Genomic DNA, 13,921 nt, shown 5'->3' on the forward strand with positions numbered 1-13,921 from the left:
CCTGTGACAAGTAAAAATCATAGAGTTATTCACTCTCCAAAAACAATCTAAAACCAGGAGGTTTAACCAATCCAATTTTCTGGTCACTGTGACGACTATTTTAATCTGTGAGGCCGCGTTCAGGACACGTACACAGGCCTCGCCTGTGGTTGTTTCACAGGCAGCCCCTGCTGGAAACTCCAAAAGCGGCTTCCGTTCCTGGACTCACCGTGGGCAGTGGCATTTGATGACACTCAGGGTCTCGCGCCACGAGGACAGAATTCTCTCTTTACAGTCAGAGAGGGAGGAACTTTCCTTCAACTTGAGGGTTGAGAGAGAGATCCCAGGGGATCGGTTGGGAGAAAACCCCAGGTTAACAGTGGGAGGAGAAACTCACTCGATGTTTTTTGCAAGGCAGGAAAAAATGACATAAAGAAATCAGAGAACTGAGCCTGAACGTGGGGATATCTGGGCTTGAATCATGCCGAGCCAAGTGTGTGTGACTTTGGTTAAACTATACCACCTCCCTAAGCCTCAATTTCCTCATTGGTGACAGGTGAAGGGGGTTGCTGTAAGATTCAAATAGTACAAAAGCCCCTAGCACAATACCTAGCACATAGTAAGTGCTCAATACATATTCATTAAGCCATAATCTGAATAGAGAAGTATGGAATTATTGATATCATTCATTAATCAACGGGCAGAAGTTCATTTACCGAATGCACACCCTATGTCAAGGACAGCACTAAACGGTGGGAACAGAGAGGCAAAAAGAACAGATTATGATGCTCGTCCTCAGGATGAGACAGTGGAAATGGGCAGGACTGGATAAGGAGACTGGTTGTCTCTAGATATGACGACCAGGTGTAACATGGGCAGAACACTGCAGATGTGGAGCCTGCAGGGCAGGCGCGCCACACCCAGGCTCAAGGAACTGTGTAATTATTACACCATTCCTTGCCCAGTGTGGCTGGTTACATTCTGGTTTCCTGCAATTTCTGGACTAACACCTGTGCTCATTTGCTCAGGGAATGCAAACTCATCTTAATGTTAGCTTCAAATAAGTTGATAGGAAGGTAAATCTGCAAATTTAAAAGCCTAAGCATGGATTGGCTTAGGATTATCTGAGCTTTTAGATTTTTCTGACCATATCCAAGGAGAGATACAGAAGAGATACACAGGTGTCATCCTGAAAAGCTGAAGGTAAATTAAAATGCCATCTACAGTATTAAACTCTTTTTCCCATTGAATTGCAACAGGCATTTGCATTTTGGGGGCATGGACTCTTTGAAATCTGTCCTCATGCACAATAAAAAGAAGGAGGTGGGAAGAGGCAAAAGAAGAGAAAAGAAGGAAGAGGAAGGAGAAGGGATGGGGAAAGAGGAGGAGGAAAAAAACTAAATAACTTCCAAATAGCACAGGTCTCAGGCTGGCCATTCAGAAGTCCAGGTCAAGGGGAGGTTTTTGCCCCTTTGCAATAGAATGCAGGAAATGGGAGAGAACTCACTCATCAAGCTACAGTCTTTCCTTCCCTAAGCCTCCTACCCTACAATAGACCTACTGGCTTCTCCCTCAGAATGTAAAGGATTTCTTGTTGTTTCACACAACAATTATTTGGAGGCAGTAGTCTCCCATGGTAGCCCCAATCTATCCTTGCCACTGTCTTCCACTGTCCCAGAATTTCCCAGGCCAAACTCATCTGGGGAACACCTACAGGATTTTTGTCACATTTGATGACATGACCACTACTATTCATTGTATATGATTTATTTTAAATCAAGTTACTTTTGAAAACTTTACTGTTACTCTGGGCAACAATATCTGTAAAAATCATTGTTTTCCTGTGCTAGTTACAGCTTCCCAGTACACATAATTAGCATAAGTCATCATTATTAAAATAGCCTAGCATAGTTATTAGCAATAATAACAACAATAACAATAACTAACAATAATAGCAATAATAACAATAACTAACAATAATAACAAATACATAATATTTGTTATTATAACAAATATAATATATAATATAATATATAATATAACATAATAACAAATATAATAATAAATAACAATAACTAACAATAATAGCAATAATAACAATAACTAACAGATGTTGAATGTGTTCAAATCCTGGCTGTGCCACTACTAGCTGTGTGATCTTGGGCAAGTTACTTAACTTCTCTGTGCCTTAGCCTTCATGGTCTGTTAAATAAACAATACCTACTTCATAGAGTCACTATGAAGATTACGTTAGTTAATATTTGTAAAATACTTGTACGATTAGAATCTTCTACATGAACAACACTTTGGAAACACTGAACTATGCACAAAAGCATAAATCATCCCTTACCTCAAGGTTTGCTTATGCTGTCCCGCTTTTTCGGGGTACTCTTTTGCCTCTCTTTTCCGGCCTAAACCAAAACTGATAAACAACACACTGTCATCCCCACTCTTCTTGAAAGCCTACCTATCTGAAGGTCCTTCTTAAATAAATATAATCACAGCCATTTATTTTAATGACAGCCACTTGAGCATCTATCATCTTACTGCCCCATGCTCAGTACTTTTCACACATCATCTAATTTAGTCTTTATTTGGACTTTACGAAGAAGACGCAGCTTAAAAAGATTAGGTCATTTTTCTGAGATCCTACAACAGGAGAGTCAGGATTCAAACCCAGGCCTGTCTGACTCCACAGCCTGTGAATATCCCATTAAGCCACGCAGTACCACTAGGAAGATCCCTCTTCCAAGAGTTCATTACAGTGTCCAACCAGACAGAGCGCCCTCTCTGCTCCCTTGGTGTGTACCTCTCTTATCAGACTTAGTAAACCCACAGTGTAATGTGACTATTACATTTGTCTGTCTTTTATTACTATATTACTAATAGTACTTTATTACTAATATCATTACTAATATTATTACTAATAATGCTTTATTACTATTGTCTGTCTTTTCCCCCCATTATTTGGGATAACTCTTTCTATTTTAAGCATTTTGGAAGGAAATCATTCTAAAATTTCCCTGAATTTGAAAAAGGGTTACATTCTATGAAACTGAATTTAATATTTTCTTTACACCTCTGGTCATCTTTATCAACACCAAATATGGTAATGTTCTATGATGTAAACATGACTTTAGGGCAATTTTTTTCTGTGCAGCCTAGGGTGACTATTAAAAAACCAGACTCCTGAGCCTCTCCCCAGATCTACTGAATCAGAATGTCTGGGTTAAGGACCAGGAATCACTGGAGTTTAGGAACCATGGCCTTAGGGTACGTATGGGTGTTTGATCCTGCTTGCTACTCCCAGATGGTTTTTCAGTTGTGTTTCTGCCTTTTGTGGTTTTTCTGACCTCTCCCACCCTTCGAGTTGACAGCTTTCACTTCTCACTGCCAACCAAGATTGCTGGATAAATGTTTCCTATTTCTCTTCTACTCACTAATGCTATGGTTTCCAAACTATTTCTTTTTAGCTTTAGAACACTGTCATGGAAACTGATTCTTAGACAGATGCGCAATATAAAGCACATCATTTCAGAGCTATTCCAGTGGAACATGAGTGAGTGGCCTGGATTTCCAATGCTCTTCTCGTTCCCCTAACTCCCATCTCCACCCCCTGTGATAGCCCTGAGGCCCCTCCTCAGATTCCCTGGGCTTCCATAGAGAACGTTCCTAATACCACTGAAATAATACAACCTTCTGTCAAATGTTATCGTCGTTTTGTAGGACAGATACCTCATTTTTTAGAAACATTTCAGATTATCAGAAAGTTTTTTTTCCTTGTAAGTTTGTCAGTGTAGCCCAAAATCAAGTGTGTAGTTCTTTCTATTTGAGGACATATCACCAAATTTATAATATAGCCTCTATATTATATTTGCAAAATCACCCCTTACAGTGAATATTCCTAACTTGGAAAACAATGATCTCATTGTATTTGTAATTGGACTCCCATTTACTTTTGAAAGGATCTCAGAAAAATAATGGTCAAGGGAATTTATCTTTTTTAAAAAGTCTCTCCTCTGCAAAAGAAGGTGTGAGAGCATGCAGGAAAACTTTCTAACCTTTAAGATTTTGGTCATTTTATATTGAGGGTATTCTAAATATGTTAGTATGTTAATAGTCTAAAAACAAGGTTCAAGCAGCAGTTTTAAAACTTGAAAAACAAATTTAAGCAAAGTTCTGTTAGTGCTCTTTTTGTTCTTTTTCTTCCAAATTCATAATTTTGAGACTCAGAATTTAGGAAGCCTATTTAACGTTATGAGCACTAGAGGCAAGAGAATGAGAATGTTGTGTCGAGGTTACAACATGATTTCTATAGTGAATTAGGACAAAGTTTGAATTCATATATACAGAAAGAGATATAGTAAATGTGGCAAAGTATTAGCTATTGATGATCGTAAGTAAAAAGGTATGCAGAGTTTCTTGTACTATTCTTTCAGCTTTTCCATAGCTTTGAAATTTTTCAAAATAAAATTGAGGGGAAATTTCAAACACAGGTAGAAATCAAGCATAGTCATATATGTAAGATTAACACATTCAACAGGGCCTGGGCCATGGTGACTAAAGTGAGACATCTAGGACACAAAATTTAAGGAAGCACTTGTGCGACGCTGAGAGTGAGTGCCTCTTTACGTTTGTCACCATACACACCTCACTTGCCTAGTGCCAGCCCTAGTGTTCAACAAAAGCAAATGCATCTATGTTCTCAAACAGACCATAGTAAACTCTTCTAACTCCTAAAAAAGAGAAGGTTAAAATCAATTTTATCCATGCATTCACTCACTCATTTATTCTCCAAGCATGTATGGAATCGACGCTATGTTAAGTAGCTATCCTATATGTATTCATGGGTGTGTTAGATGCTGGGGATACCAATGATGGACCAGTTCCTGCTAAAATATCTTACTATCTGCCAAACACTGATTTAATAATATTATTTTTATCATCATCATTATCATGTATTCAATAAATATTTCTTGAATGAGCAAAACCGTAAGTCTACTTATTTGTTCTTACTCAAAGATTTGTCACATTCAGATGAACGTGAAACTTTTCCCTGGATTGCCTGATAACATAGCTAACATTTACTGGATGGCTACGAACCGCCTGGTATCTTCTAAGTTCTTTCCATATATTACCTCAATTATGCCTTGCACCAACACAAAGATGTAGGTGCTAAGATTCTCCATTGACAGGTAAGAAAATATGTGAGATATTGGGTACCTTTCCCAGAAATACAGAAAGAAAGAGGCCACACCAGGTTCGAACCCAAGTAGCCCAGCTCTGAAGCCTGTCTTTTCAGAGGCTCCACAAAGCAATCTCACATTTACTAACCCAGAGAGGCACTACCCAGTTCCATAAAGCTCTTTTCTTCAGGTTGCCATTCAACCATTACTACATAGAAAGATCTAGATAGCACCAGGGACACTTTTAGCAAAATGATCCTCAGCTTCCATGGCCTGCGCAGATAAGTCAGACTTTGGGGGACATCCTGCTTAATTTCACTTTGTCTAAATACAACCAACTAAAAATAACCTGAGAGGGAAGTGTTTCAGAACCACAACAGGAGCTGCAGAAGGCTGCAGACGGCGTGACGTGAAAGAAGGATCCTGGCCTCCAGATAACACTGCTGGTGCTTTTCAACATCAGCAAGTTGCATATTGTGATGAGAACACAAAGTTTCCAATTATTGAAATTCCACAGTGTATTTAATTATGCAATTATCTTATTGTATTAACAAGTGCTAGAGCACAGCAGCAATTGCTGAGAATTTACAATTTGGAAGAGCAGAATTTATTCTTTCCCTCAGCTGATTACTTCTCATAAATCTGTCCATTTTTCAGGGATTATGGAAATGATCCTATTTTTGGAATGCTTCATTCAGAAATCCAAAGCAAGTCAGCACCCCCACTCTTGCCACTCCAATTTTTAAGCATGATCCTTGTAAAGACTGAGCATATTTCAGGGGAAAATGTCTGCAAATTCACATCATTTTTATTTCCATTAATCACTTAAGACTCTTTCCTCTTTTGAAATTCAAATAAATATAGTGTAAATATACATTTAAAGAGCAGTTGTACAAATTACATATTTTCAATGATGCAAACACAAATACAGTCTTGTTCATTTGCTTAATAAGGATTTATCCCAAAGAGTTCATGTATCAGACTGTAAAACCCGAGTATTCCACCAAAACACCTCAAATAGGTATGCTGTGATACTATTATGCATTTCTATTTGCCTCAGTTACTTTGGCAAATATGAAATGTAATCATGCAAAATTAAACATTCCATACATTTTCTATTCATTCTCTAACACTCCCCCTATATTCTGAAATAGGCTATCACATTTTCAAGTTTAAGGGGACAAAAAATGAATCAAATTTCTTGTTTCTGAAAGCATTACAAGTAATAGGTCTTTTTACTTACGGCTTTTCATTTAAGAATCACCAGGCTCTTCACACATAAAACATAATTAATCCATACAGTCTGCTACATACCTGCCCAGTGGGAACCCTCCTTGCTGATAAGAAGCCATACCTGTATTTTCTCAACGTAAATTTGGCCCAGGCTTTTAGGAATGATGTTTCATTTACTTGTGCATGATCAAGAGGCATAATCATATATGTGGAAACCTGGCTTCTTCTCCCAAATAAGTAAGAGTTAGGAAAACAAACCCTGGACCCAATTGCCTGGTATTTGGATATCAGTTTTGCAAACTTTAAGCTATCAGATGATGGAGCAAGTCGCTCCACTGCCCTGTGCTTCTGTTTTTGTAGTGATAAAATTGGGATAACAATAGTACCTATCCCATAGGGTTGTTGGGTGAATGAGTTAATACATGTAAATCCTTGAGAAGACAGCCTTAACAGCATTAACTGTTGTTATCTTGACTTGTCCTGCCCACATATGACACCTGATGCCTTTCAAAGTCATCTCCCCACAATTACCTCATTGGGATCTCACCATCTTCCTGTGAAGCAGTGGAAGTAGATGCTATTATTTCCATTTTACAGATGAAGAAAGTAAGATTCAGAGAAGGTTGCCAGCAGTCAAGACTGGAACTAGACTAGTATATATTTCCACTATTGCTCTTTATATCCAGAACAAACTGACTCAGTGACCCAGACATTTCCCTACTTATTTTGTGGGGAAGGGAGGGAGTCTTGTTTCAAAGAAGACACGGAAAGCACTCTGTTGCCAAGGTTTGTCTTGCATACCAAAAAAGATCCAGATCGGAAGGAGACATGTCAACAACTCTGCCGTCATCATGATTTCTGCTAACTATGAAATGAAAGTTAATTTCATGCCTCGCATTCGCAGACAAAAAGGTTCAGAGCTGTTTAAATTCTCTTCAGCCCAATGACAGTTAGTAAACAGGAGACTTCGTGTTCTAATGCTTGAATTCACCCTTCGTATCTCAATATATTATTTATGCACTCAGCTTAAAATAAACAGCAACTCCAAAGTAGGTGAATGGTCTCATTTAGTACAAACTTTTTTTTCACTCTGACAGTTACTTTAAAACATGGGTAAACAACCTTAATTCACTTCTAACGAATTAGTAGGCTACTGCTGTGTCTACAGGAGGCAAGCAGATTGTATTATTAACCAAAACAACTTTCTTCCTGTCAATCACCTGCACCTCACAGAGGGATGTGGGCTTTGCTGTCTCGTTACTCAAACCAATCCACGGGTACATGTGATTCTAGACGATTTCTTCAGAGGTCATTGTCTTCCGAAACTTTGATTAGATCTCTGGACTCTGAGATGCAGAATGGGGCCTGGAGAAGATAGATTCTCAGTGCTGCTTGTTAAGAAAGATATAGACAGATAAGAACTTTTCCAGAGGGGTAAAGAGTATTGGAAATCATGGAAATGAGCTCTAGTTGTTGAAAGAACTGAAGGTGACAGAAAGACCACTGTAAGGAGACTCAGTAAGTGTCACTAAATATTCGAAATGGTGTCATTTTGTAGGAGGAACACTTGTTCATTGTAGGGATGAATAGGAAAAGTAGAACCCAAGGGCACAGATACATAGAGGTTGGATTTATGTTTAACTTGAGAAGGAATTCTCTAACTGTCAGAGTTGTCTTTTTAGGTTGTAGACTTTCTGCCTCTAGAGGTTCTCAGGCTCCAGTCAGGTGGAACCCTTAGAACCGGCCAACAAATAGGGCTAGATGAGACACATAAGACCCTTGCAGACTTAGATCCTACAGCCGCATGAATCCAAGGATTACTCACTAAAATAGTCTTCAATAAGCAGTCCTAATCTTAAACTTCTCTATGATCGATTTTAAAGGGTGACCGCCACCTTTTAAAAGAAAAAAAAATCAAACCATGGGTTAAGCACTGAGCATGTAGCTGGCCAATCTATGGTAGCACACACAATTCCAGGGCATTGGTTGTCCTGGCAAAATAAAAAGATGCACCATTCAATGGAGAAAATCTATCGAAGCAGTTGCTTTGGGATTGCACAGTCTCCTCCTGCCCTTTTGCAGCCTTTGCCATTGTACAGGTAAGAAGCAATTCCCAGGTTCCCCTGGACTGTAACCTGGTTAAGTAGGGGTGATCCACACTTAGCTCACCATTCTGGTTGGCCTCCTCCCCCTGCCCCATGTCTGCAAACACAATAATTAGCAAACTATCTAATCAACTTTCATCCTTAACAAAATATCATTCACCTCACAGAAACATTCATTCTCTCCCTGAAATCAACCATTTCTTTGAGACATAAACTGACTGCTCAAAACACAAGTTAAATACAATTTTAAAAAAAAGGAAGAGAGAGTTGAGAGAAGAGAAATAAAGACACCTTACATTTATATCCATGGTTCATATCAACATTTTTACATATAATAATATACAGACATATTTTGTCCAAATTAGTAAGCATTGCTTGAATTTATATTTATGGAGGGTGGCAGGTGGAGGTGGCTTTTCAACATCCAACATATTGTCAAAACATTAGAGTTCAGAAACATTAAATGCCTCAAAGAAGTCAGATTATCAGTATCTGGGTGTGAAGCTTGGTGTTACAGATTCCCTGATACGGCAAGAGCAGACATTTGGTATTTGCACTTTGGAATAACAGAAAATAACATGACAATAATGTATTATACTTACAAAGTACCCTTCATCCATGGGGCTCCAATTTTACCAATATTAGTTCACTGATTTTCGCAAAAAACCTGAAAGGCAGAGGGTAAGTTTGTGTTACCCCCACTTTGCAGATGGGGATACTGAAAGGCAATAAGGTTTTAAATTATTGGTCCATTATTGTGAGAATTCAGTCATGGGAGAACAAGAATTACCATTGTAGCCTTCCCCATCACAATGCATCTTGACCACCCATCTTTCCCAAGGGGACTGATATTTCCTATGTCATTTTCACCACAATCTTAACATATTAAACACGTTTTAGGGTAAGACAGTGATGAGTGCAACCTCTTGTTTTTATGAGCCCAGACACCAATATTCTTTTAATACTAGAGATAAGATTGGAAAAATTCCCATATCCATTTTAAAACATGGAAGAAAAAATTGGATTGACAAAATGCAACCATCCAACTAAAATTTGGCCTGAAAATAATGTTACTACTGTTCAGTTTGTTATATACTTATGTTCACATTTCAGCATATGGACTTGTCTTTTAAAAAGATTGCAAGGAAGTCAGAATACTTCAGAAGTAATTTCGTTAACAACATTTTTAGAAGGGTGTATTTTTAACAGTCCTTTCTAGGACATCCCATCCTCTCTACCACTCTCAGACCATTTATTCATGCATTGAAAAAATAATCAGTATTTATTGAGTTCTTACTCAATAAGTTTAGAACTGTGTGTGGCTTCTTGGAGGACACAAAAATGTGTATGACGTAGGTCTTACCGTCAAGAAACTTAGAATCTTATGGTTCAATAATTTTATTACTATGACAACCACTCTAATCAAAAGCTCTACAGAAAGATCTGATAGTTTCTAGACATTCCTGGCAAGTCATAGACACCAATCCCAGAAAGATGGCATCTTCAGAAAATATTCCAAAAAAAGGGTGAGTTTGGGTTCTGTGTATGAGCCATACTATTTGGGATTACAGAAATACTAAAAGATGGGTCTCCTTAAAATGACTGGCCCGGAGTTTTCCCAAAGCCCATGGTTTGAGGGTCACGATCTCTCACTGTCTTCTCCTTATGTACCTCTGCAACAGCACTGACCCCTTCACTCATCCTCAAATACTCAAGCACATTCCCACCTCAGGAACTTTTTGCTTGGGCCAATATTGTTGCAGTATTTCTACAGCTTACTCCTTCCCTTTCATCAGATCTCTGCTTAAGTACCTGTTCAGTGATGTCTCCCTGACCATCCTATTTAAAATACATTCACGTGCCACAGAACGACATTTCAGCCAAAAACCAACCACATATATGAGGTGGTCCCATAACAATATAATACAGTGATATCATATTTATACTGTAACTTTTCTATGTTTAGATACAAATACTTACCATTGTGTTACAATTGTCTAAAGTATTTAGTACAGTTACATCCTAGCCTACAGGTTTGTAACCTGGGAGAAATAGTATATACAGGGAATTTTTTTGTTTACTGCTAAATTCTAGTGTGAAGGCACTCCACGAATATTGATTGAATTCATGAATCACAGCATTAAACTAGGTGCTCTTCCTTTTTTCTATCTTTTTACTCTCACTGAGATACTGTTATAATTACTAATAAATGAATTTCAATACTGAATCATCATAGATTTTTTCCACCCAAAGGAAAAAATTAAAACTCCCCAAAGACTCAGTGAAATGCTTCTAGAAAATATAATAAACACCTGTTGTTATCATTTTCTGTTATCTTGAGTGCCAGGGTGCGAGTTGGGTGACCTGGCTTCTTGGCCAGCTCTGCTGTGAGCCCTTACCTTCTCCTCTCCCTATGCCTTTGTTTCTCAAGAGTAAAATAAAGCTTAAGAAGTTTATTTATGAAGTTCCTTCTAGTTCAGAAACTAGGTGACAGGCCAAATTATATTCATATTTTTACATCTTCTGATTTAATAGCACTTACTAAGTATAAGCTTCTCTCAAAGGTGGCAAGGTCATCATTTCATATTAAGCAAAGTAGGAATCCCGGAAGCAAGAATGTGCATGTCTGTCTACATCTACAAGCACACCGATTTTGGACACACAACACAGTGATCACTGAAATCCTGTTGCCCCATCCTCACTCTCACACCACCAACATATGACAGACATGCAAAGAAAGATGCCACATCAGCTGTTTACGGCATCTTGAGTCACAGAAACTCCACTTGGGACTCTAAACAGATTTCTTGTTTACTTGCACATTAATAAAACTCACACCTTCGCCAGTCAGAATTTTTTCCCCGAGCATCTGAACATCCAAAGAGATTTAGAAGCAATTAACATTCACGAGTAACAGAGCAATCAACATGGGAATCGCTAATGGGACTGGACAGGATCCAAGAGCTGATATGAGGATAATAGTGAGTCCCTGACATAGGTTATGGTGTTAATTCTGGAGGGCAGAGTCATGGTATGTTTTCAATAGCTTTGTGGGGCTGCTGTCACAATCACATATGCCTCTCCTATACATGGTTCCTCACCCCTACGACATGCCTTTTTTTTTTAACTGCTATGGAAAAGATGGCATTTTTGCGCTGATATAACAGAACCTCTAGCATTAATGGTATATAATGAATCCAAGTTTATTTTTAAATTGCCTACCTGACAAAATGTTAAAATGTCATTTATTTTCCCAGTTTGGGTCTCCAGACTATCTTTACCTGTTAGCCCTTGTAGCTAGAGGCCACAAAAATAACAGCTATGAATTTCCACCTTGACGCTTCCCCAATGAGTTTTGCCAGTTACTTGTGTGTACATGGGTTCATACATCCCTCGTAAATAGGAAGACATGGGTATTCCTATTCCAACCACCTCTATACTTGCTTCCTTGTCAGTTTCCCTGACCTGTTTTCATGAAGATCACAGAAATCAGCACACCACATCACCCCACGCCTTTCCACCCTACTGGGAGAGTCTCTGGGTAATAGAGAATGTTTCCATTGTTCCTCTTTCTGCCTTCCATTTTCTAGCCTTCATCTCTCATCACTACAATCCATCAAAAATGCCAATGCCAGGCAAATCTCTCTCTCCCTCCCCTTGGACCACATTCTTAAATCCCTGCCCTGGCACTCCTTCTCCCTCAGCCTACAGAGCAAATGGCTCAACCTTCAGAGCCTCCGACCTCTCCAGACCCACACACACTTCTGAATCCTCAGGACCACTCCCCGCCCTTCTCCTCCTCCTCCTGTGTCATCTGGTTTCCCTTGGAACCAAGATACCCACCTCTGGTTACAGGACACTTTCTCTTTCTATAGGAACTCTAGGTCCCCTGCAGGCAGACTGCCTGCTGTATTTCCATTTTTCACTTTGCATGTAATTCATCACAGCCAGTTATGATTTGCTTTATTCTGTGTGGTCCAACAAAATAAATTTGTTCCTAGGAAGAGCTTTCAATTTTTTCAGCTGTTTTCACATTAGACACGAGAATGTAATTGAGTAAACACCATTTTTGTGAATTGTAATATATTTCTGGTTATTCTATTTCATTCATGCTTTCTTCCGTTCCTTTCTTTTATTTTCCTATTTCTGGCTATTAAAGGGCCCCCTCTTACTTAAAGATCCAGCACGTCAATTTTTTTTCCTCCACCTCCCCACCTCCAACACACAGCCATTATGAAAGTGTATCCCTCTTTAAAGCTTCAGTTTATTCTCTGAATACAATCGGATACAGATGCACAATCTGCCTCCACCAAGCTGTGTGTGCTAAAAGCCTGTTTTGACAAAGATTTTATACAACATAATCCAAATGAAAGGTAAGTTATCAACAGACCCGTACTTAAGAATCCCTCACTGTTATCTCTGGGGCAAGCAGTTTAATATTCCCAGCGGCAGTCTCAAAGATGCATGCCTAAGACCCTCCCTCCCAACCCCCACCAAGTCAACACACACCCCCCACCCCCATGACTCCCTTCCCACCCCTAGTAGCAGCAGTGGAGGATAAAGTGCTTCTGGGCCCATGGTAATCCAATCAGGGCTGGGTGTGCTTCAATCTCTACCCGTCCTCAGAAAACATTTTGGCAGAATGCCTTTCAACTACACTTTGCATTCCACACCGGGTCCTGTGCTCATTCTGGTGGTTCTGCAGAAGTGAAAGTGGCCCTGCCCAGGGAGTGGACTTCACCTGCCTTCCCAAACTGCAGGATATCAGAAGCACTTCTGCCATGAAGGTGTGGGTCTAGGGGCTGAGGTTCTGACAGTACCCACCACACACAAGGAGTGAAAAAGGCAAAGGAAAACATGAAATGAACACATCAATTTTGTTTAACTTCAAAGAGTAAAGGAAACCATTTTTCAATCCTTTGCCCTTACCTATGCACAGTGAAAACATTCCACCCAGTCTATTTATTAGTCAGGGCTTTTCGGGGGTCTGTAACCTTTCCAGATCCCTTTGGCTATCTGACGAAATCTATGGACCCCTTCCAAGAATGGTTTATAAAAGATTGCAAAGGAGATTAATTATATTGAAATACCTTTACTTCTCAAGTTAAGCAGCCCAGCAGGATGTGGTTTTAGTGGATGAAAAGATAGCTGCTCCCTGGATTTTTTTTTTTTTTAAACTTGGGATTTCTACAGAAGAGATTTGTGCTGGGCAAGTGATGGCTGTGGTAAAAAGCATGAAGTGGTGACTGTCCACACTGTCCTCAGGGCTGTACAACTTCCTGTACATCAGACTTGGTAGCTGGCTCTGCCTTGCAGATGGCTCCATGCACATTAACACAGGGTGCTTCAATATTTGCTACACTGGAATAGCTGAGATTTGGACTTCCTTTATTCACAGTCCTACGTAGATTTTAACTA

The 13,921-nt window shown here is 39.3% G+C and overlaps 1 protein-coding gene across 1 annotated transcript in view; it reads right to left on the reverse strand.

The window, feature by feature from the left end:
- Positions 1–13,921, reverse strand: part of PPARGC1A (PPARG coactivator 1 alpha) — a 681,503-nt gene that overhangs the window by 456,041 nt on the left and 211,541 nt on the right. Inside the window, exon 3 of the mRNA XM_024245518.3 lies at positions 9,106–9,170. Coding sequence (XP_024101286.1) covers positions 9,106–9,123 — 18 coding nt within the window. The 5' untranslated portion in view covers positions 9,124–9,170. The remainder of the gene's footprint in view (positions 1–9,105; positions 9,171–13,921) is intronic.

This window comes from Pongo abelii, chromosome 3, assembly GCF_028885655.2.
Source record: "Pongo abelii isolate AG06213 chromosome 3, NHGRI_mPonAbe1-v2.0_pri, whole genome shotgun sequence".
Lineage (NCBI taxonomy): Eukaryota > Metazoa > Chordata > Mammalia > Primates > Hominidae > Pongo > Pongo abelii.